At 45.6% G+C, this 25,192-nt stretch overlaps 1 protein-coding gene across 4 annotated transcripts in view; it reads right to left on the bottom strand.

The window, feature by feature from the left end:
- The window catches only part of cenpj (centromere protein J), a 120,718-nt gene that overhangs the window by 76,005 nt on the left and 19,521 nt on the right, over positions 1 to 25,192 (bottom strand). For all 4 annotated transcript variants that reach the window (XM_038818700.1, XM_038818697.1, XM_038818699.1 and 1 more), the window contains 3 exons: positions 18,434 to 18,532; positions 17,298 to 17,463; positions 16,937 to 17,054 (listed from right to left, as the gene is read on the bottom strand). In XM_038818700.1, coding sequence (XP_038674628.1) covers positions 16,937 to 17,054; positions 17,298 to 17,463; positions 18,434 to 18,532 — 383 coding nt within the window. The remainder of the gene's footprint in view (positions 1 to 16,936; positions 17,055 to 17,297; positions 17,464 to 18,433; positions 18,533 to 25,192) is intronic.

The raw sequence follows: 25,192 nt of genomic DNA, 5'->3' as shown, positions 1-25,192 counted from the left end.
TGACCCTATGCAGTGCTTCGCTCCAGAGTCCCCTCCCTATTTCAATCCCCAGGTTCTCCTCCCATTTCTTTCTTGTTGCGTCCAGTACGGTGTCGGCCCTTTATACCAGTTGGTCATACATGTCACTACAGTTTCCTTTATCTAGTATGCTTGCGTCCAGTAACTCTTCCAGTAATGTCTGTCGTGGCGGTTGTGGGTACATCCTTGTCTCCTTTCGTTGGATGTTTTTGAGTTGCAGGTACCTTAGCTTGTTCCCCCTGGCTAGCTGGAATTTCTGTGCCAGTTCGTCCAGTGTTGCGATCCTGCCGTTCGTGTATAAGTCCCTGACTGTCAGTGTCCCTCCGTCCTACCCCACTTTTTAAAGGTGGTGTCAGTCAGCGCTGATGTGAACCTATGGTTGTTGCAGATGGAAGCTTTGTCCGACATTTTGGTCAGGCCAAATTGCTGCCGTAGTTGGTTCCAGGACTGGGGGGTGGCTATCACCACCGGGTTGCTGGAGTGATTTTTGGGTGGGGATGAGAGTGCCGCCGTGGCGAGGGCTCAGAGGGCGGTCTCCATGCAGGAGGCCTTTTCCGCGCACACCCACTCGGCTTCTGGCTCCTGATCCTTATTCGCTCGGCCGCCGCTGCCCAGTGGTAGAATTGTAGGTTTGGAAGGGCTAGCGCCCCCCTCCGGATTTTGTTTTTTGTAGGACCTTCTTTGGGATCCTAGCCTTCTTCCCTCCCCCCCATTTTGATTGTTTGGACTCTCCCCACGAGGGAGAGTGAGAGTGGGAGTGTGTTCCATCTTTGCAGGTCCTTTTTTACTTCCTCTGACAGACTGGTGAGGTTTCATTTGTGGATCCCTTTCCAGTCATGGGCTATTTGGATCCCCAGGTAGTGGAATTTGTGTCGGGCTTGTCCCATTAGTTCTGCCCCCCCCCCACTTGTGGGTGTAACGGGAAAATCTCGCTTTTGCTCATGTTGAGTTTGATTCCGTCCATGCTGCTTTGTGGGTCTGAAATGTAGAGGAGCAGGTCATCTGCATAGAGTGAGACTCTGCTCTCTGCTGCCCCTTCAGATCCCGCTCCAGCTTTTTGCTGCTCCGAGTGCAATTGCTAGTGGCTCGATCGCTAGAGCGAACAGCAGTGGGGACAGTGGGCATACTTGGGAGTTGGAGGTAATGGTGGTATTAGAATGCAGAAGGTGTTTGATTAGTTGGGGTGGAGTTATCTGATTGCAGTGTTGGAAAAATTTGGGATTGGGCCTAAATTTGTGGCTTTGGTGAAGTTGCAGTATAAGGAGCCGATGGCGAGCTTGTGCACAAATGATATTAATTTAGGGTATTTTTGGTTGCACTGTGGAACGAGGCAGGGGTGCCCCATGTGTGTGTGTGTCTGTGGGGGCGGGGGTGGCATGGAGCGTCCTTGTACACAGATGATTTGCTGTTACACATTTCGGAGCTGGGCTCCTCAGTGGGGGACATAAAGGGTTTGCTTCAAAGTTTTGGGTTGTTTGAGGGTATAAGCTGAATTTAGGGAAAAGTGAATATTTTGTGGCTTCTTCTCGAGGGGTGGGGGTCAGGGTAGGGGGGGCAGCAGGTGGCAGCATCCCACTTTAGTTATCTGGGGGTGCAGGTGGCTTGGGACTGGGCAGGTTTGCTGAAGTTGAATTTCTCGAGTCTGGTCAGGAGGGTGAAGGCGGACCTTCTAAAGTGGGATATCTTCCTCTGTCGTTGGTGGGCCAGGTGCAGGCAATGAAGATGAACATTTTACCGTGGTTTTTATTTTTCAGTGCCAGCCGGTCTTTTTGCCCAAGGAGTTTTTCAAGGGTGTGGACAGGCCGATTTGTCCTGGTGGGGAAGGTAGCCAGGATAAGGAAGGTTGTATTGTAGAGGGTACGGCAGTCGGGGAGGTTGGGCCTCCTGAATTTGATGTATTATTATTGGCCAGCGAATGCAGAGAAGGTACAGGGGTGGAATAGGGAGGCAACGGCGACAGTCCCGTTGGCTCTAGGAAAGTACTCAGGAAGTCCGGTGGTGGTGGCCACGCTGAAGATTTGGAGGCAGTTCCGGCAGCACTTTAGGTTGGGAGTGGGGTGGAGGGAGTTGAAGGATTTGTTTTTGGGAGAGCAGTTTGCGAGCTTGGAGGAGGTGAATGAGAAGTTTGGGCTGGCGTGGGAGGAGTTTCCAGTACAAACAGGTGCAGGACTTTGTGAGAAGGGTCTTCTCAACCTTCCTGATAGCGACTGCCTCCTCGTTGCTGGAGGAGGTGCTGTCAGCAGGGGGGTTGGAGATGGGAATCGTCTCGGTGATTTACGGGAGGATTTTGGAAGAGGATGAGGTGTCCATCAAGGGAATCAAGATTAAGTAGTGGGGAGAAGCGGTTGTGGTGGGAGGTGCTGCAGAGGGTGAATGCCTCAACTTCGTGTACGGGGCTGGGGTTGATACAGCTAAAGGTGGTGTACAGGGCGCACCTGACAAAGTCAAGGATGAGCCGTCTGTTTGAGCGGGTAGAAGACAACTGCAAGCGGTGTGGAAAGCGTCCTGCTAATCATGTGCATGTGTTCTGGTCCTGCTCGAAGATGGAAAGGTTCTGGACGGCAGTTTCCAACACCATTTCAGTCGTTTTTCACGTGGATGTGGAGCCGAGGACCCTGGAGGCCATACTCAGGGTGTCAGACCGTCCAGAGCTGCAGGTGGGTGCGGGGGCAGATGTTTTAACCTTCGTCTCACTGATTGCTTGTAGGTGAGTCTTCTGGGGGTGGAGGTCAGCTTCTCCAGCCTGTGCCTCGACGAGGTGGAGGGACCTACTGGAGTTCTTTGCCTTGGAGAAGGTGGAATATGCCTCAAGGGGGGTGAGCGATGGGTTCCACAAAAGTTGGGGTTTGTTCATTCTGCATTTTGGAAGGTTGGTTACCGTCGACTGTTTTTGGGAGGGGGGGGGGAATTTAATGTCTTGGCAGTGTTTATTTTGTAGTAAAATGTTGAAAATTGGAATAATAATGTTTTAAATAAAAAAGAGAAGCAAAGAGGGATTATGAGAAACGACTGGCGGCTAGCAAACTGGATTCTAAGCATAGGCAAGGACCGGCCAACCGACCGAACCCGGAGGAGATGCATCAAAACATACTGAAGGAAGAAAGAATGGAAACTGCAGGGGTGCTGGCCATAATCTTTCAGTCTTCTCTGGACTCGGGAAGTGCCAGAGGACTGTAGGTTTACCCATGTTACACGCTTGTTCAAAAACGGTTGTAAGGATACCCCCAGTAACACAAACCAGTCAGTTAACATCAGTGGAGGGCAGGCTTCTAGAAACTAGGGGAAATCATATTTAACTAATTGCCTGAAGTTTTTTAAGGAAATAACTAAAGGTCAATGAGATCAATGCTGTTGATGTGTAGTACATGGACTTCCAAAAAGCATTCAATACAATCACAACAGATTTGAGGAGAAAAGTTATGAAAGAGACAGTACAACATGGATACAAAATTGGCTGACTAATAGGAAGCAGAGAGTAATGGTCAATGGATATTTTTTGGGCTGGGAAAAGGTTTTCTATCAATGATCTAGATTTTGGTGCAAGGGAGGCAATTTTAAAGTTTGCAGATGACACAAAACTAGTAAGTATAGTAAACTGGAGAACAATGTAGAAGTTCAAAAAGGACATAGACAATTTACTGGAGTGGCGAAGTGTGATGTCATATTTTAGTAGGAAGAACATGGAAATAAAATATAAAATAAGGGGTAAAATTCTTAAAGGCGTGCAGGAGCAGAGGGACTTGTGTGTTTATGTGCATAGGTCATTGAAGGTGATATTGAAGGTGACAAAAAAGGTTGAGAGAGCCTTTAATAAAGCATATGTGGGGTGGTGGTGGGGGAGAGAGAGAGATTCTCCGAGCCCTGCAACGGAGAATCACAGCAACCGTGCCACGACGCGGTGCGTGATTCTCCGACGTGCGGAGAATCGGCGCCATTTGCGCTGGCGCATTTGCCGCAGCGCCGGCTACTGGAATCGGCAGGGCCACCGATTCTCCAGCCCGGATGGGCCGAGCTGCCGTTCCGACACGACAGAGTCCAGCTGGCACCATTCACCCCTGGTCGCTGCACGGCAGAAACTCTGCGGGAACGCTCAGGGTGCTCCCCTCGCAAATCGCACCATGCCCCTGCCAGCCCCACGGAGGCCCCAGAATAGGGGTCTGGGAACGGGCGCCGATGCCAGAGTAAAACACTCCGGTTTTTACTCCGGCGTCGGCACTAGACTCCCGTTGGGAGAATCCCGCCTGACAGTATTCTGGTTTTTAGTAATAGGGACATAGAGTACAAGAGCTGAACTTATACAAGATACTAGTTAGATCTCAGCTGGAATATAGAGTATAGTTGTGGGCGCCACACTATACATTAGAAAGAGTGCAGAAGAGGTTTACAAGAATAGTTCCAGGGATGAGAAACTTCAGTTATGAGGATAGATTGGAGAGGATGAACTGTTGACCTCAGATGAAGTTACTTTGGCACATTTGAAGGGCTGAGAACTATGTAGATAGCACTTTTCAGGAGGTGGTCATGCCGCAGGCCAAGAGAGTACAGGCAGAGAGGAAATGGGTGACTGCCAGTCAAGATCCAGGAAGGTTGTTCAGTAATCAGGAGTCCACATTGTTACAAACTGGTTTTCCCGTATTGATACTGGTGAAGGCGATGGTTCCTCAGAGGAATACAGCGAAAGCCAAGTCCATGGGTGGCTCAGTTGCACAGGAAGGGAAGAAGAGTGAAAGAACAATAGTAGATTCAATAGTTAAGGAACCACACAGATGTTTCTGCAGTAATAGAATAGTATGCTGCCTCACTGATGCTAAGGTGAGGGATGACACAGAGTGGCTGCAAGACATTCTTATGCGAAAGAGTAAGTAACCAGAGGTTGTGATCCACATCAGTACCAAGGACATAGGTAGAAAGAGGGAGGAGGTCCTGAAAGCTTATTTGAGAGCACTAGCAAAGAGATTCAAAAATAGGACTTCAAAGACAATAATCTTAGTATTGCTCCCAGTGAGCACAGAAATAGGAAGCTGCAGCAAATGAATGCGTGGCTAGAGAAATGTGCAGGAGGTAGAGCTTTAGATTTCTGGGGCACTGAGGCCAGTTCTGGGGAAGGTGGGACCTGTACAAGAGGGACAGGTTATGCCTTGGCAAGACCGTGAGATTGGCTTGCGCTGCTGGGGAGGGTTTAAACTAGCTTGGTAGGGCGATCGGGATCAGAAGGAATTCAGGTAGGAGAGAAACAAAACTAGTAATAGTAGGATGAAAAGTATATATATGAAATTGGAAGACAGTTGAAACAAAGGCCAGCATCAAATAGTGTCAAAATACAGAAAAAGTTAAAAAGACAATTAATAATAATTATTAAATGCTTTATTAGTGTCAAAGTAGGCTTACATTAACATTACAGTTAAGTTAGGGGCTGGTTTAGCACAGTGGGCTAAACAGCTGGCTTGTAATGCAGAACAAGGCCAGCAGCGCGTGTTCAATTCCCATACTGGCCTCCCCAAACAGATGTTAGAATGTGGCGACTAGGGGCTTTTCACAATAACTTAATTGAAGCCTACTTGTGACAATAAGCGATTACTATTATTCTTAAATCCCCCTAGTTGCTATACCACAGCGCCTGTTCGGGTACACGGAGTGAGAATTCAGAATGTCCAATTCACCCAACAAGCATGTCTTTCGGGAATTATGGAAGGGAACCCACGCAGACACGGGGAGAATGTGCAGACTCCACACAGACAGTCACCCAAGCCGGGAATCGAAGCCAGGTCCCTGGTGCTGTGAAGCAACAGTGCTAACCATGTGCTACCGCACTGCAACAATGCAGCTGAATTAATGGCACAAATAGAGATTTTTTTTAGAATTAGAACAGTACAGCACAGAACAGGCCCTTCGGCCCTCAATGTTGTGCCGAGCAATGATCACCCTACTCAAACCCACGTATCCACCCTATACCCGTAACCCAACAACCCCCATTAACATTATTTTTTTAGGACACTAAGGGCAATTTAGCCTGGCCAATCCACCTAACCCGCACATCTTTGGACTGTGGGAGGAAACCGGAGCACCCGGAGGAAACCCACGCACACACGGGGAGGACGTGCAGACTCCGCACAGACAGTGACCCAGCCGGGAATCGAACCTGGGACCCTGGAGCTGTGAAGCATTGATGCTAACCACCATGCTACCATGCTGCCCTTATGATAAATGGTATGATCTAATTGCAATTCCGAGCATATAGCTGCAGGGTCATCAAGGTTAGGAACTAAATATTCAGGGTATTCAACATTTAGGAAGGATAGGCAAAAAGGAGAAGGATGTGGGATAGCGCAGTTAATAAAGAATGGGATCCGTACATTAATGAGAGAGGATCTTAGATCAGAAGATCTTGACGTAGAATCAGTTTGGGAGGAGCAAAGACACAAGGGGCATCAAATATTAATAATTTCCACAAAACAGTAGTGATAATAAGATGAAGAAATACTTGCATAATGTAGCATCTTTATCACCATCAACACATTCAAGGTATAAAATCAGGAAATTAGAAGTGCATGGATAGTGGGGGAGGAGGTGGAGCCGATCGTTTGGTGCCGATATTTGGGATTTCAGAGAAGCCGGAGCTGATGGAGGGGAGGAAGGCCAATGTTCTGGTCTTCGCCTCTCTGATTCCCTGGCGACATATCATATTGGAATGTCTGTCAACAAAGCCACCGGGGGTAGTGGGCTGGCTGGGTGACCTGTATGATTTCCTTCAGTTCGATAGGTTCAGTGGAGGGTTTGAGGGAAGGTGGGGTGTTCATGACCGTGTTTGAAGAGTTGTTCGGCGCGGGTAAGGGGGTAAAAAAGGGGAAAATGTATAGTCGTTTGTTGGGAAGCCCGTTTCCCAAATTGTTATGTGTCGTAACTTTTTATATAAGTTTGTAATAAAATACATTTTAAAGAAAGTGCATGTAATAAAGGGCAATACAATAATTATGGGGGACTTCAATCTACAAAAAGACTGGGTAAACCAAATTAGCAATAATGTTGCGACGGCCGATTTTCTGGAACATATACAAAATAGTTTTCTAGAACATGCTTATTGAGGAACAAACTAGTGAATGGGTTATTTTAGATCTCATATTGTGCAATACAAAAGGGCTAATTAATAATGCAATCGTAAAGAGGTGTCTAGGGAAGAGTGATCATAATATAATTGAATTCTACATTAATCTTGCAAGTTATATAATTAAATCTTAAGGATCTTTAATATAAAGAAAGGAAACTACAAAGGTATGAGAGAAAAGTTGAATGTAGTAGATTGGGAAACTATATTAAAAGGTGTTGATGGTAGACAAGGACATGCCAGCATTTAAAGAATACGTGGTTTACAATGAACATACATTCCTTTGATGTACAAAATTGCAGCAAAAAAGTGATCCAATCGTGGTTAACAAGAGAAGTTAAAGGTTGCATTAGATTAAAGGAAGAGGCTTACAAAGTTGCCAAAGAAAAGTAGTGAACCTGAGGATTAGGAGGTTTTCCAGAATTCAGCAAATGTGTTCCAAGAAACCGATAAAGAAAAAATAGAAGACTTTCAGTGACGCACGCGAGTGGAGTGGTCGTGCTAGAGAAAGGAGAGGCTCCCTTTTGGTCTGGGCATTTTGGTGTTTTCCGGGGGTTTCCCTGTGGTTTTTCCAGTCGCGATTTCTTTGGCCGTTGGGCCTGAGGGACAGGCACTGGGTCGGGCTGGTTTGGAGCCGGTGGGGACCCCCGTGACTGGAGGAGCAGGGGCATCAAACCCGAAGCAAGCGGCGGGGGAGGAGCGTGGCCTGAGGCGAGGCCTGAATCCAGCACAGATGTAAAGGGGGGAGCAGCGCACACCGAAAATGCATGTTTGGGATGTTTGAAGCCCGGTTCCAGGAGAAGAGATATTTTGAACTTTGATTTTTGGAGAAAAAAAATGTTATCTTTAAAAAAAAAAGTTTTTTTTAAATTAGTTTTATTATAATTTTTTTTAATTTAATTTTTTATTTTGCGTATTTATTTTATTATTTTGTTTTAATTACTTATCGCAAGATTGAAGAAAGAACGAGAAAAATACTAAGTGGTTAAGGGATGCCAAAAACAGCTGTGAAGAAAGGAGGAAACGAGGGTTCGCCACCAAAGGAGAGGACCAGTAAAAGCGCTGGCAAGATGGCAGATGCCGGACCGCATGGTGGGGCCAGACTACTTACAGTGGAAAGGATGACTGAAGTGATGGCTGTGGAGCTGGAGAAGCAGTTTGCGAGGCACATGGAGACGTTGAGGAAGGAGATGGCAGTCGCACTTAGATCATTGGTGGAAGAGACAGTCGCCCCGGTGAGGGTGGATGTGGCAAAGACGTCGGCTGAGGTGAGAGAACAGGGTGAAAAGATGAAGGAAGTGGAGGAGGCCGTGTCGCAGCACAGTGACCAGCTCACCTCGATGGGTGACGAACTACAGAGGGCGGTGGAGGTCAACAGAGGACTCCGAGCAAAGCTTGAGGACTTGGAGAACCTCTCAAGGCGGCAAAAATCTGAGAATTGTGGGCTTGCCTGAAGGGGCAGAGGGCTCAAGGCCAACTGATTACTTTGCTAAGAGGCTGGCGGAGTTGATGGGGGAGGATGAAGACCCCTCCCAGTATGAACTGGACCGAGCTCATCGGTTGTTAAGGCCGAAACCCAAAGTCAATGAGTCGCTGAGAGCAGTAATTATCTGCTTCCATAAATACCACATGAAGGAGAGGGTGTTAAACTGGACAAAGCAGAAGCGGGAGGTGCAGTGGGATGGTGCTAGAGTTCGGATTTACCAGGACTTGACGGTAGAGTTGGCAAAGAGGCAAGCAGCGTTTGGCCGAGTGAAGGCAGCACTGTACAACAAGGGACTGCGATTTGGTATGGTACACCTGGCAAAGCTGAGGGTGACGTACAATGCCAAAGATTTTTATTTTGAAAGGGTGGAGGTGGCCGAGGCGTTCATGAAGGCAGAAGGCTTGGGACAGAAATGAGGAGTGGAGCTGGGAGAGAGATTGTGGACCGTGATTGGGGAGCTGGAAAATGTACAGATGTTATAACTTTCTTTTCACTGATCTGAATTGTAAGTTACTTGACTTCACATTGTTATAGAGTTTAAGTTTTTGTTTGAATTGATTGGCATTTTTGTCCTTTTACTTTGTTGCAACCGTTATATGTTATTTCATTGAATTGCATGGGTTAGATTGTTTTTCCTTTTCTTCTGGGACTAGGAGAGAGGGGACAGTACGCCTTTTTGGAGGGAGAAAAGGTGGACTACCCTCACTAGCTAACTAAAGTCGGCGAGTGAACAGAGGTGAGGTGAGAGGAGGGTTGGGTATTGGATCCTGGGTAGCAGGTTTCGATGGGCCTACGGGGCGAGCAAGTAGGGCGGGGTGGGATCGATACTGGGTGAGATTTTTTCGAGGGGACGTGCTGGGGGGCGGATTCTGGGAGGGGGAGTTTGATGATAATAATGGAAAGGGATCGATCAGGCTCATGGGGCAGGGCCCGGTGGACTGATGGTGGTGGATGGGGGGGGGGCGGTGAGAGACCCCCAGTTAGGATAGTCACGTGGAACGTGAGGGGGCTGGGAGGCACAGTCAAGAGGTCAAGGGTGCTGGTGCATCTTAACAGTTCGAAGGCCAATGTAGCAATGAGGCAGGAGACTCTTTAAGGAATCCTACGAGAGATCGTACAGGTCAGAGCCCCCTGGGGATGCCGGGAGATGCAGGAATTTCTAGATGGAGTGGAGTACCCGAGGTTAGGTGAGGGGGACAGGGCTACATTAGTGGGGGCGGTAGTGGAGCAAGAGATAAAAGATGCGATTGGGAGGATGCAGTCGGGGAAGGGGCAGGGCGGGTTTCCATTGGAATATTACAAAAAATTCAAAAATAAGCTGGTACCGCTGATGGTGGGGTGTTTGAGGAGGCGATGGGTAAGGGGGTGTTACCACAAACAGGCATCGATGTCCCTGTTACTTAAGAAAGATAAGGATCCGATGGAGTGTGGGTTGTATAGGCCCATATCACTTTTAAACGTGGATGCAAAAATATTGGCGAAGGCACTGGCAGGTAGGCTGGAGGAGTGCCTTCCGAAGGTGATAGGTGAAGATCAGATGGGGTTTGTGAGAGGGAGGCAACTCTTTTCGAACATTAAGAGGGTGCTGAATGTGGTTATGGTACCGACGGAGGGTAAGGAAACAGAGGTGGTTGTGGCATTGGACGCCGAGAAAGCGTTTGACCCGGGGTACTGGATGGTAGTTCTAGAGCAGTTTGGAATTGGACCCAGATTTGTGGACTGGGTAAAGCTATTATACAAAGAGTCGAGGGCCAGCGTCCCCACAAATAACATCAGCTCAGTATACTTTCCTCTCCACCATGGAACTAGGCAGGGATGTCTTATGTCCCCCCTGCTTTTTGCACTCACGATTGAGCGGGATGGGAGGAGAAAGGAATTAGGACACTAAAATATTTGTTTCTTGGGGGTCGTTTTGAGGGATTGAAGGAGCTGAGAGCGAAGTATGGGCTGGAGCAGGGGGAAATATTTAGGTACATGCAGGTTTTAGAATTTGCCAGAAAGGAGATGCGGAGCTTCCCAGTAGAGCCGGCTTCCACATTGCTGGAGGAGGTGACGACGACAGGGGGACTGGAGAAGGGGGTAGTATCGGCGGTTTATGGGCCTATTTTGGAGGAGGAAAAGACGGCGCTAGAAGGGATCAAGGCAAAGTGGGAGGAAGAGGTGGGAGAGGGTACGGATGAGGGGTTCTGGTATGAGGTGCTCCGGAGGATGAACGCCTCCACCTCGTGTGCGAGGTTGGGGCTGATACAGCTGAAGGTGGTGTATAGAGCGCACCTTATAGGGGCGAGGATGAGCCGGTTCGTTGAGGGGGTAGAAGATGTACGTGAATGTTGCGGGTGGAGGGGGGTGGTGCGCAAACCACGTTCATATGTTTTGTTCCTGTCCAAAGCTGGAGGATTACTCGAAGGGGGTGATCAGGGCAATCTCTAAAGTGGTCCACGTGAAATTGGACCCAGGCCCTCGGGAGGCCAAACCCGCCGGGGTTGGAAACGGGCGCGGAGGCAGATGTTGTAGCCTTCGCCTTGTTGATCGCCCGAAGGCGGATCCTGTTAGGGTGGAGAGCAACCTCTCTACCCGTTCCCTGGCGTGGCGGGAGGATCTGCTGGAATGCTTGGCGCTTGAAAAGGTCAAACTGAGGGGAAGGATGGAGGGATTCATGGACATTATTCATTATGCACTTTCGAGAATTGGATCACTTCGAACATTAGGGGGGTTGGGGGTGGAAGGGTTGGGGGGAGGGGGACTGTGTGTGTTAATGGTTACTGTGGGTGATTCCAGATTCTTTTTTGTCATTTGTTTATGTTAACATACGGGCTAATGTTTGGGGGTTTGGTGGGAGGATGGGATTGTTATTATTGATATAGGGACTGACATTCCATTTGTTACTGATTATGTTGTTGTTAGGTGTAAATTTGGGAGAAAATGCAAAAAAGGAGAATAAAAAAATATTTTTAAAGAAAAGAAACAATAGAATACAAGAGTAACCTAGCAAGAAATAAAGAAACGGATTTAAAAGCTTCTATAGGCAAGGAAGAATGAAAAGATCAGCAACAGCAAATGTAGGCTCAGCCAAGAGAATTTACAATGTGGAATAAAGAAGCGTCAGTGAATGAAAACAAATGCTTTGGCCAGAATTTTCCAACCAGTCCTGATTACGAACCCCCGCTAAGTGTTCCCCAGGTTCAGGGGGTGCCAACAACATGAAACCCCGTTGACAGAGACAGGTCCAGAACATCCTGCCACCGGTCAATCGCAAGAGATCTCAGCTGATACTGCAGTGGGCACAGAAAATCGAGCTCTTTATGTCAGTCATCAAGAAGATACAAAAAACCTTCAGGAATTGTTTAAAAATTCATTCATGGGATGTGGGTGTCGCTGGCTGGCCCAGCATTTATTGCCCATCCCCAATTGCCCTTGAAAGGGCAGTTAAGAGTCAACCATATTCCTGTGGGTGAGTCACATGTAGGCTAGATCAGGCAAGGACAGCAGATTTCCTTCTCTAAAAGGACATCAGCGAACCAGATGGGTTTTTATAACAAGTCAACAATGGTTTCATGACCATCATTAGAGTTTTAATTCCAGATTTTTATTGAATTCAAATTTCGTCATCGGCTATGATGGGATTCAAACCATGGTTCCCAGAGCTTTACCCAGGTCTCTGGATTACTAGACCAGTGACAGACCATTGCACCACTACCTCTCCTCGAGAACCAAGGGCCTTCCAGAAATAAGGATCTAAAGGAAATTAGTATAAGCAAAAAAGGGCAGCACAGTGGTTAGCACCGTTGTCTCACAACACCAGAGAACCAGGTTGAATTCCAGCCTTGGATGACTGCATGAAATTTGCATGTTCTCCCAGTATTTGCGCAGATTTCCTATGGGTGCTCCATTTCCTCCCACAGTCCTAGGTGTGCAGGTTAGATGGATTGGCCATGATCAATGCGCAGGGTTACAGGGATCGGGTGATTGAGTGGGCTGAGGTAGAGTGCTGTTACGAAGATTCGGTGCAGACTCAATAGGCTGAGGGGCCTCCTTCAACACTGTAGGGATCCGATAGAGTACTGGAGAAATTAATGAGACTACGTTGATAAATATCCTGGACATAGTGATCTGCATCGGAGTGTTGGAAGTGGTGCATTGGTGGTCATCTTCCAAAATTACGTAGGTTCTGGAATGCTTTCTGCTGATTAGAAGGTAGCCAATGTAATCCCACTATTTAGAAAATGAGGAAGCAAGAAAATGGGAAACCACAGACTTATTAGCCTCACATTAGTAGTAGGGAAAATGCTAGAATTTATTGTAAAGGATAACTTTAGGATAATTCAGAAAATAATGATAGAACTGGACAGAGCCACACGGAGTTATGAAAGGGAAATCATATTTGACAAACCATTTGGGAGCTCTTTTGAGGATGTAACCAGCAGAATAGATAAGGGGCACCAGTGTATTTGATATGCTTGGATTTTCAGACTGTCTTACACAAAAGAGGATAGTAAACAAAATTAGGGCATATGGGATTGAGGATAATAGACTGGCATGGATGGAGAATTCGTCAGAAAAACAAAGTAGGAATAAACGGGTTAGTGTGTATCATCTACAAAGCAGCCCACTTGTGGCATTTACTCCCTCCACACCGATTCATAGTGGAAGCAGTGCGCACAATTTACAAGATGCACTGCAAGAAATCACCAAGGCTCTGCAGACAGCACCTTCTAAACCTATGACCACTGCTATTTGGAAGGATAAGGGCAGCACGCAACACCACAAAGCCATTCACCATCCTGACTTGGAAATATATTGTTGTTCCTTCTTGGTCATTGGGTTAAATTCTTGGAACTCTCCTGAATAGCACTGTGGGTGTACCTACACCACACAGACTGCAGCGGTTCAAGGAGAAAACTCATCACCACCTTAACAGCAGCAATTAGGCTTGGACAATAAATGTTGGCCCAGCCAGCAACACTCACATCCCATGATTTAAAATTCTCAGGTTTGCAAGTTGTGATTAGAGTGGTACCACAAATATCAGTGCTTGGGCCCCAGCTTTCTTGCAATCTACATCAATGATTTGGATGTGGGGTTCAAACGTAATATTTCCAAGTTTTCTAACAACACAAAACTAGGCCTTTTACACATATATGGGAAATATGAGAATGACTAGAGCAAGGGTGGGTCCGATCAAGGACAGTAGTGGGAGATTGTGTATCGAGTCTGAAGAGATAGGAGAAGTCTTGAATGAGTACTTTTCTTCAGTATTTACGAATGAGAGGGGCCATATTGTTGGAGAGGGCAGTGTGAAACAGACTTGTAAGCTCGAGGAGATACTTGTTCGGAAGGAAGATGTGTTGGGCATTTTGAAAAACTTGAGGATAGATAAGTCCGCCAGGCCTGACGGGATATATCCAAGGATTCTATGGGAAGCAAGAGATGAAATTGCAGAGCCGCTGGCAATTATCTTTTCGTCCTCACTGTCAAAAGGGGTGGTACCAGGGGATTAGAGAGTGGCAGATGTCGCGCCCCTGTTCAAAAAAGGGAATAGGGATAACCCTGGGAATTACAGGCCAGTTAGTCTAACTTCGGTGGTTGGCAAAGTAATGGAAAGGGTACTGAGAGATAGGATTTCTGAGCATCTGGAAAGACACTGCTTGATTAGGGATAGTCAGCACAGATTTGTGAGGGGTAAGTCTTGCCTCACAAGGGCATTTGGGGGCAGCAGGGTAGCATGGTGGTTAGCATAAATGCTTCACAGCTCCAGGGTCCCAGGTTCGATTCCCGGCTGGGTCACTGTCTGTGTGGAGTCTGCACGTCCTCCCCCTGTGTGCGTGGGTTTCCTCCGGGTGCTCCGGTTTCCTCCCACAGTCCAAAGATGTGCGGGTTAGGTGGATTGGCCGTGCTAAATTGCCCGTAGTGTCCTAATAAAAGTAAGGTTAAGGGGGGGGTTGTTGGGTTACGGGTATAGGGTGGATACGTGGGTTTGAGTAGGGTGATCATGGCTCGGCACAACATTGAGGGCCGAAGGGCCTGTTCTGTGCTGTACTGTTCTATGTTCTATGTTCTAAGTCTTATTGAATTCTTTGAGGAGGTGACCAAGTACGTGGATGAAGGTAAAGCAGTGGATGTTGTGTACATGGATTTTAGTAAGGCATTTGATAAGGTTCCCCATGGTAGGCTTATGCAAAGTAAGGAGGCATGGGGTAGTGGAAAATTTGGTCAGTTGGATAACGAACTGGCTAACCGTTAGAAGTCAGAGAGTGGTGGTGGATGGCAAACAGTCAGCCTGGAGCCCAGTTACCAGTGGCGTACCGCAGGGATCAGTTCTGGGTCCTCTGCTGTTTATGAATTTCATTAATGACTTGGATGAGGGAGTTGAAGGGTGGTCAGTAAATTTGCAGATGATACGAAGATTGGTGGAGTTGTGGATAGTGAGGAGGGCTGTTGTCAGCTGCAAAGAGACATAGATAGGATGCAGAGCTGAGCTGAGAAGTGGCAAATGGAGTTTAACCCTGAAAAATGTGAGGTTGTCCATTCTGGAAGGACAAATATGAATGCGGAATACAGGGTTAACGGTAGGGTTCTTGGCAATATGGAGCAGAGAGATCTTGGGGTCTATGTTCATAGATCTTTGAAAGTTGCCACTCAAGCGGATAGAGCTGTGAAGAAGGTCTATGGTGTGCTAGCGTTCATTAGCAGAGGGATCGAATTTAAGGGCCGTGAGGTGATGATGCAGCTGTACAAAACCTTGGTACGGCCACATTTGGAGTACTGTGTGCAGTTCTGGTCACCTCATTTTAGGAAGGATGTGGAAGCTTTGGAAAAGGTGCAAAGGAGATTTACCAGGATGTTGCCTGGAATGAAATGTAGGTCTTACGAGGAAAGGTTGAGGATGCTAGGCCTTTTCTCATTAGAACGGAGAAGAATGAGAGGCGACTTGATAGAGGTTTATAAGATGATCAGGGGAATAGATAGAGTAGACAGTCAGAGACTTTTTCCCCGGGTGAAACAAACCATTACAAGGGGTCATAAATGGTGGAAGATATAGCGGGGGAAGTAGATTCTTTACCCAGAGAGTAGTGGGGGCATGGAATGCAATGCCTGTGGAAGTAGTTGAATCGGAAACATTAGGGACCTTCGAGCGGCTATTGGATAGGTACATGGATTACGGTAGAATGATGGGGTGTAGATTAATTTGTTCTTGATCTAGGACAAAAGTTCGGCACAACATCGTGGGCCGAAGAGCCTGTTCTGTGCTGTATTCTTCTATGTTCTATGTAGGTAGGAATTTGAATTGAGGAAGATACAAAGAGGTTTCAAGGAGATTTCAACAGGATAAGTGAGTTTCTAGATCACGGCAGATGGAACTTAAGTGAAAAAAATTTACCATATTGGTAAAACTAAAATGCAGAGTATTTTGCAAATGGTATGGGATTGGGAAGTGTTGATGCCGAAAGGGATCTGGGTGTCCTTGTTCATGAATTACAAAGCTAGTGTGAAAATGCAGCAAGCAATTAGAAAGTAAATGGCATGGTGGCCTTTATTGCAAGATGATTGGCGTACAGGAGTAAAGATGCCTTGCTGCAATTGTATAGAGCTTGGTATTATGTACAATTTTGGACTCCTTACCTATGGAAGGATATACTTGTCATAAGGGAGTGAAACAATGATATTCATGGGAAGGCAGGATTGTCCTACGAGGAAATTGAGGAGATAGGGTCTGTATTCTCCAGAATTTAGAAGAATGAGGTGCAATTTCATTGAAATATACAAAATTCTTAAGGGCTCGACAAGGTAAATGCAGGAACGTTATTTCCCCTGGCTGGGGGTCTACAATCAGGGGACAAAGTCTCAGAATCAGAGTTAGATCATTTAGGTCTGAGAGCCAATGAAATTTATTAACTTGGTTAATGGTGGTAAATCTTTGGAATTTTCTATTTCAGAAAAGTTCTCAAATCTCAGTCATTGAATATGTTCAAGACAGAGATTGGTAGATTTCTAGATAGTAAAGGCATCAAGGCATTTGGGGATAGTGCTGGAAAACTATGTTTGAGGTTGAAGGTCAGCCAGGGTCGAATTGAATGGCGGAGCAGGCTCAAGGGGTTGAACGGCCTATACCTATTTCCTATGTTCTGAATACACTTATCTCTTAAGCTATCTCAGACGATCTGCAATTTATCTTTAATAATAATCTTTATTGTCACAAGTAGGCTTACATTAACACTGCAATGAAGATACTATGAAAAGCTGTTGATTTTATGGCACTAAATGGAACATCACAAATCTCAAACAATACATTCGATTGTATGCATTTTGGATTGACTATTCCAAACACAAACCTGTGACTGCATCAGTTTAAGTTGCTGATTTTTCAGTCTCTCTTCTTCTCTTTGCATCTGTTTATCGAGGTACTCTTCAAAACTCTCTTTTCTTACATCCACTCCTGGTTTAATCGGTCTATTAAAAGAAATTAACAACTGCATAATTTTTTAATTTCTCAAGCTTAATCAAAAGTTAACAACCTTTGTAGTTTGTATACCTGCCTATCTTTAAACATTTTAGACTAAAAAGAAAGTGCAAAATTGATGTATCTGTTCTCATTAACATTCTAATTCACCATAAATATACAACTGTTTTTATACTGTTTTAATATTTTATACAATTACATTTTTGACAATCATCTTACTAATATTCATTTACCTTTCTTCTGTAGCTGTAAAGGATGGCCGATGGTTAGAATCATGTTCTTCAGATGGGGATTGAAAGAACGATGCACTTGTAGAATCTTTATTATTTGGATGTCTGGACGAAGGTTCTCTTGAAAATGAACATCCTGAATTTGGTTCATTCTTGCCTTCGCTCTCATCTACAAAAGTGTTTTTTCAAAATTAGGAATGCACATATTTTTGTAGGTAGGTCTTCACAATATTTGTATCCTGCACTTGCATTTTTTGCTGACAGTGCTAAAAGATTGCGCTTTTTGCTGACAGTGCTAAAAGATGGTCTTGTTAAACTTCATTTTGAATATTTTGAAATACATCATAAAAATTATGCAAGAAAGAATTTGCATTTATAAAACCTCATCATACTTCTCAAACATCACAAACAATCCATATACAATTAATTAATTGTGTATTATGTGAATAAATACATTTTGTGCACAAGATCCCGCAAACTACACTGGTATTTTTGATGATGCTGTTTGAGGAAGGATTGTCGGATACAAAACCAGTAGAACTCTGCATTTTTTCTAAATAATAACCAACAGAATTGCTGAAAAAGTTGCAGCCTCTCAGTACTGAACAGTAGTGGTTAGCTTAGATTATGTGCGCAAATGAATTTTGTAACTGCTGAATCAGATGAGAGTGCCTACAGCTGAACCAAACTAATACTTGGAAATGTTATTCTTTGGCAATACCTATTTTCAGTCCCTTGATGCAAAGCCAATTTCAATACTATTTCACACCAAAAATATTAATTTGCCTCCCATAAATTATATTTTTCTATAAATAAATCAAAGGAACTTGTATTTCTAAAGCAGCTATTTCTGAGGGCTGTATACAAATTTTTAAAAAAAAATTTAGAGTACCCAATTCATTTTTTTCCAATTAAGGGGCAATTTAGCGTGTTCAATACTCCTACCTTGCATATCTTTGGGTTGTTGGGGTGAAACCCGCGCAAACACGGGGAGAATGTGCAAACTCCACACGGACAGTGACCCAGAGCCGGGATCAAACCTGGAACCTCGGCGCCGTGAGACTGAAGTGCTACCATTGCGCCACCATGCTGCCCTCCAAACCAAATTTTTAATTTATGCCACAGCTGTATTTGCTTACCTTCAAGGACAACATTATCTTGCTCAATATGCTTTTCAATTTGCTGGTCAGCTTTAATAGGTTGCTTTTTTTCCATATTTTTCAAATTACTTAAAGAGTCTGGAAAAAAGTGATAGGAGGACAGATGTTTTCAAAGTTCAAATAAAACAATTTTAACTACATTTTTAAAAATAATGACATTGAATGCAGACACAAAACTTGCATGGAACAAGACAAACATGAAAGGAGCCGAGTAATGGATCATTTTTATACAGGTTCTTTCAGTCATAACTGTGCATATGACTGCAGAAGCCTGGGAAGACGCGACTCGTCAAGTCGACCTTTCTTACATTTAGCCACTCCACCCATGGCAGCAGAACTCTGGGACAGGATGCCAGCAGCACCTACAGGATGAGAGGAGAACCCCGAGACAAGCAGTCAACAGAAACTAGACGTGCAGGCGCAAGAGGGATGATTTGTGAAAGCATCCAAGGATGGGACTGGGAGCTAGCATGACAGGAATGATGGTCTTGGTAAGTCGGACCAACTGATTATTTCCACTGCAATGTTTAAAGTAAAAATTGGTCTCTGGCTTAGATTAAGTAGTGTTTAAAGTATAATGAATAAGCTACATCCTGAGTATGTTTAATATTCTTTAAACTAGAGGAAATAAATTTAAAGGGAGTACTTTACGGGCAAGTTATGGCAGGGCAGCTCAGCCATGTGGATTGCTCCTACTGTGTGATGAGAGGGTCATGTCCAGTGTGACTGTGAGCAGGAAGTGTCTCCAGCTGCAGCTACTCTAAATCAGTTTTGGTTCTGGGGCAGCAGATGCAGTCACTATGGAGTATCTGCAAGGCTGAGATGGGCATGGTTAGCAGGTACAATGAGGTGGTTACACCGCAGAGTGCACAGGCAGAAAAGCAATGGGTGACCAGACAGAATAAAACACAATGGTGCTAGAGCTGGTTCATCTTCCTCTTGAACAGATTTTCCATTTCTTGGCAATGCAGTGCAAGCAAAGTCTGTAGCATCACCAGTGGCTCAGACTAATCTCAGGAATACTCAAGAGTGCCATGTGCTTAAGAGATCAGGAATAGTAGAATAGACTGGATGAATGCATGGCTGGAGAGATGGTGCAGGGATTTAGATTCATGAGGCATTGGGACCTGCACACACAGGACCGGGGCCAGTATCCTCGAGTACTTTGGAGGAGAGTTTAAATTTGAAAGGCAGGCAGATAGAAACCTGAGCAGAGGGACACGAGAGAAGGAAACAAATCAGAAATGAAAGATAGAAACATAAAAAATAGGAACAGGAGTAGGCCATTCGGTCCATTGGGCCTGAACCACCATTCAATGTTATCTTGCTCTATTTCAACACCATACTCCTGCTCTCTCTCCATACTCTTGGATGCCTTTAGTGTCTCAAAATCGATCTATTTCACTTTCTTAAATACATTCAGTGACTTGGCCTCTTATGTGTTAGAGAATTCCACAGGTTCACCAACCACAGGATGAAGAAACCTTTCCTCATCTCAGTCCCAAATGGTCTATCCTGTATATGAGACTGCAACTTCTTGTTCTAGACTACCAAGCCACAGGAAACCATCCCAGCATCTATTCTGTCTAGCCTGTCATAATTTTATGTTTTGATGAGATCCCTGCTCATTCTTCTAAATTCCAGTGAATACAAGTCTAGTTGACCCAGTCTCTCCTTGTACAACAATCCTGCCATTGCAGGAGTCAGTCTGTTAAAACTTCACTGCGCTCACTCTATGGCATGTATATCCTTTTTAGGTAAGGAGATCAAAGCAAGGGCAGCACGGTGGTGCAGTGGTTAGCAGTGCTGCCTTACAGCGCCGAGGTCCCAGGTTCAAAGCTCTAGGTCACTGTCCGTGTGGAGTTTGCAGATTCTCACAGTGTTTGCGTGGATTTCACCCCCACAACCCAAAGATGTGCAGGGTTGGTGAATTGGTGACGCTAAATTGCCCCTTAATTGGAAAAAATGAATTGGGCACTCTAAATTTATTTTTAAAAAGGAGATCAAAGCTGCACACAACACCCCAGGTATGGTCTCACCAAGGCCACATACAGGGCCGCCACATACTGGAATGTGTCTCATCCGAAAGATGGCCCATCTGGCAGCACTATACTGGAACGTCGTTTTAACTTTTGAGAGTACAAAAAGCAAAAAAACACAGATAATAATAGTAATAATCTTTATTGTCACAAGTAGGCTTACATTGCAATGAAGTTACTGTGAAAAGCCCCTCGTCGCCACATTCCGGTGCTTGTTCAGGCTCACAGAGGGAGAATTCAGCTTGGCCAAATTTCCTAACAGCACATCTTTTGGGACTTGTGGGAGGAAACCAGAGCACCCGGAGGAATCCCGTGCATACACGGGTAGAATGTGCAGACTCCGCACAGACAACCAGGAATTGAACCTGGGACACTGGTGCTGTGAAGCCAAAGTGCTAACCACTGTGATACCGTGCTGCCCTATTTGTAGAAAAGCAATCATTCATAAAATCTTGTATAATGTTTCAGTTATATACCACAATGAGTAAATACCCTAAAGCAAATGCCACTGAAAAGCAAAACATGGATACAAGTAATATTAAAAGCTTTTAATCAAAGTTTATGACTTTCTAAAACAATAAATACATAGGACACTATAAAAACTTAAAACAAACTCAAATTCAATTCATTGACTCCCATTCACTTCTGAAGCCCAGCTTCAGGGAGGAGCACCAAAGCTGCCTGACGTCTGGGGGAAAGAACTCCAGGGAACATGTTCTTTGTACAGTCCTGGACTACTGGTTTGATATGTGGCAAGGATAAAAGATATGTGGCAGTGCCCGAGTCTAGCAGCACCAAAGTTAACAGGTCTGGTAAAACAGGCTGATATATTTATAATGATCCAGCGATGCATGCCAGATGCCATGCTCATTGTTTTGTGCAATTGACATTTTGTTCAACAGCAGTCAATAAACAAGTCAGTTTACTTATATAACTAAATTCTTAGTTTCTGCTGCATTACTGCAACAAAAGCAACATAGAACATAGAACATAGAACGATACAGCGCAGTACAGGCCCTTCGGCCCTCGATGTTGCACCGACATGGAAAAAAAAAACTAAAGGCCATCTAACCTACACTATGCCCTTATCATCCATATGCTTATCCAATAAATTTTTAAATGCCCTCAATGTTGGCGAGTTCACTACTATTGCAGGTAGGGCATTCCACGGCCTCACCACTCTTTGCGTAAAAAACCACCTCTGACCTCTGTCCTATATCTATTACCCCTCAATTTAAGGCTATGTCCCCTCGTGCTAGCCACCTCCATCCGCGGGAGAAGGCTCTCGCTGTCCACCCTATCTAACCCTCTGATCATTTTGTATGCCTCTATTAAGTCACCTCTTAACCTTCTTCTCTCTAACGAAAACAACCTCAAGTCCATCAGCCTTTCCTCATAAGATTTTCCCTCCATACCAGGCAACATCCTGGTAAATCTCCTCTGCACCCGTTCCAAAGCTTCCACGTCCTTCCTATAATGAGGCGACCAGAACTGTACGCAATACTCCAAATGCGGCCGTACTAGAGTTTTGTACAACAGCAACATGACCTCATGGCTCCGGAACTCAATCCCTCTACCAATAAAGGCCAACACACCATAGGCCTTCTTCACAACCCTATCAACCTGGGTGGCAACTTTCAGGGATCTATGTACATGGACACCGAGATCCCTCTGCTCATCCACACTACCAAGAATTTTACCATTAGCCAAATATTCCGCATTCCTGTTATTCTTTCCAAAGTGAATCACCTCACACTTCTCCACATTAAACTCCATTTGCCACCTCTCAGCCCAGGTCTGCAGCTTATCTATGTCCCTCTGTAACCTGCAACATCCTTCCGCACTGTCTACAACTCCACCGACTTTAGTGTCGTCTGCAAATTTACTCACCCATCCTTCTGCGCCCTCCTCTAGGTCATTTATAAAAATGACAAACAGCAATGGCCCCAGAACAGATCCTTGTGGTACGCCACTCGTAACTGAACTCCATTCTGAACATTTCCCATCAACTACCACTCTCTGTCTTCTTTCAACTAGCCAATTTCTGATCCACATCTCTAAATCACCCTCAATCCCCAGCCTCCGTATTTTCTGCAATAGCCGACCGTGGGGAACATTATCAAACGCTTTACTGAAATCCATATACATCACATCAACTGCTCTACCCTCGTCTACCTGTTCAGTCACCTTCTCAAAGAACTCGATAAGGTTTGTGAGGCATGACCTACCCTTCACAAAACCATGCTGACTATCCCTAATCATATTATTCCTATCTAGATGATTATAAATCGTATCTTTTATAATCCTCTCCAAGACCTTACCCACCACAGACGTTAGGCTCACCGGCCTATAGTTACCGGGGTTATCTCTACTCCCCTTCTTGAACAAAGGGACCACATTTGCTATCCTCCAGTCCTCTGGCACTATTCCTGTAGCCAATGATGACCTAAAAATCAAAGCCAAAGGCTCAGCAATCTCTTCCCTGGCTTCCCAGAGAATCCTAGGATAAATCCCATCCGGCCCCGGGGACATATCTATTTTCACCTTGTCCAGAATTGCAAACACTTCTTCCCTACGCACCTCAATGCCATCTATTCTAATAGCCTGGGTCTCAGCATTCTCCTCCACAATATTATCTTTTTCTTGAGTGAATACTGACGAAAAGTATTCATTTAGTATCTCGCTTATCTCCTCAGCCTCCACACACAACTTCCCACCACTGTCCTTGACTGGCCCTACTCTTACCCTAGTCATTCTTTTATTCCTGACATACCTATAGAAAGCTTTTGGGTTTTCCTTGATCCTACCTGCCAAAGACTTCTCATGTCCCCTCCTTGCTCGTCTCAGCTCTCTCTTTAGATCCTTCCTCGCTTCCTTGTAACTATCAAGCGCCCCAACTGAAACTTCATGCCTCATCTTCACATAGGCCTCCTTCTTCCTCTTAACAAGAGATTCCACTTCTTTGGTAAACCACGGTTCCCTCGCTCGACCCCTTCCTCCCTGCCTGACTGGTACGTACTTATCAAGAACATGCAATAGCTGTTCCTTGAACAAGCTCCACATATCCAGTGTGCCCAACCCTTGCAGCCTACTTCTCCAACCAACACATCCTAAGTCATGTCTAATGGCATCATAATTGCCCTTCCCCCAGCTATAACTCTTGCCCTGCGGGGTATACTTATCCCTTTCCATCACTAACGTAAAGGTCACCGAATTGTGGTCACTGTTTCCAAAGTGCTCACCTACCTCCAGATCTAACACCTGGCCTGGTTCATTACCCAAAACCAAATCCAATGTGGCCTCGCCTCTTGTTGGCCTGTCAACATATTGTGTCAGGAAACCCTCCTGCACACATTGTACAAAGAACGACCCATCTAATGTACTCGAACTATATCTTTTCCAGTCAATATTTGGAAAGTTAAAGTCTCCCATAACAACTACCCTGTTACTTTCGCTCTTTTCCAGAATCATCTTCGCCATCCTTTCCTCTACATCCCTAGAACTATTAGGTGGCCTATAGAAAACTCCCAACAGGGTGACCTCTCCTTTCCTGTTTCTAACCTCAGCCCATACTACCTCAGAAGAAGAGTCCCCATCTAGCATCCTTTCCGCCACCGTAATACTGTCCTTGACTAGCAGCGCCACACCTCCCCCTCTTTTGCCCCCTTCTCTGAGCTTACTAAAACACCTAAACCCCGGAACCTGCAACAACCATTCCTGTCCCTGCTCTATCCATGTCTCTGAAATGGCCACAACGTCGAAGTCCCAGGTACCAACCCATGCTGCCAGTTCCCCTACCTTATTTCGTATACTCCTGGCATTGAAGTAGACACACTTCAAACCACCTACCTGAACACTGGCACCCTCCTGCGAAGTCAAATCTGTGCTCCTGACCTCTATACTCTCAATCTCCCGTACCCCAAAACTACAATCCAGGTTCCCATACCCCTGCTGAATTAGTTTAAACCCCCCCAAAGAGCACTAACAAATCTCCCCCCCAGGATATTGGTGCCCCTCAGGTTCAGATGTAGACCATCCTGTCTATAGAGGTCCCACCTTCCCCAGAAAGAGCCCCAGTTATCCAGAAATCTGAATCCCTCCCGCCTGCACCATCCCTGTAGCCACGTGTTTAATTGCTCTCTCTCCCTATTCCTCATCTCACTATCACGTGGCACGGGCAACAACCCAGAGATAACAACTCTGTTTGTTCTCGCTCTGAGCTTCCATCCTAGCTCCTTAAAGGCCTGCCTGACATCCTTGTCCCCTTTCCTACCTATGTCGTTAGTGCCAATGTGGACTATGACTTGGGGCTGCTCCCCCTCCCCCTTAAGGACCCGGAAAACACGATCCGAGACATCACTTACCCTTGCACCTGGGAGGCAACATACCAAACGTGAGTCTCTCTCGCTCCCACAAAATCTCCTATCTGTGCCCCTGACTATTGAGTCTCCAATTACTAATGTTCTACTCCTTTCCCCCCTTCCCTTCTGAGCAACAGGGACAGACTCCGTGCCAGAGGCCCGTACCCCATGGCTTACCCCTGGTAAGTCGTCCCCCCCACAAGTATCCAAAACGGTATACTTGTTACTCAGGGGAACGACCGCAGGGGGTCCCTGCACTGACTGCTTCTTCCCAGTCCCTCTTACAGTTACCCATCTATCTCCAGTCTTTGGTGTAACTACTTCCCTGAAGCTCCTAT

The sequence above is a fragment of the Scyliorhinus canicula genome, chromosome 14 (assembly GCF_902713615.1).
Source record: "Scyliorhinus canicula chromosome 14, sScyCan1.1, whole genome shotgun sequence".
Taxonomy (NCBI): Eukaryota; Metazoa; Chordata; class Chondrichthyes; order Carcharhiniformes; family Scyliorhinidae; genus Scyliorhinus; species Scyliorhinus canicula.
The sequence above is the reverse complement of the archived record's forward strand: the minus strand, read 5'-3'. Positions and strand labels throughout refer to the sequence as shown.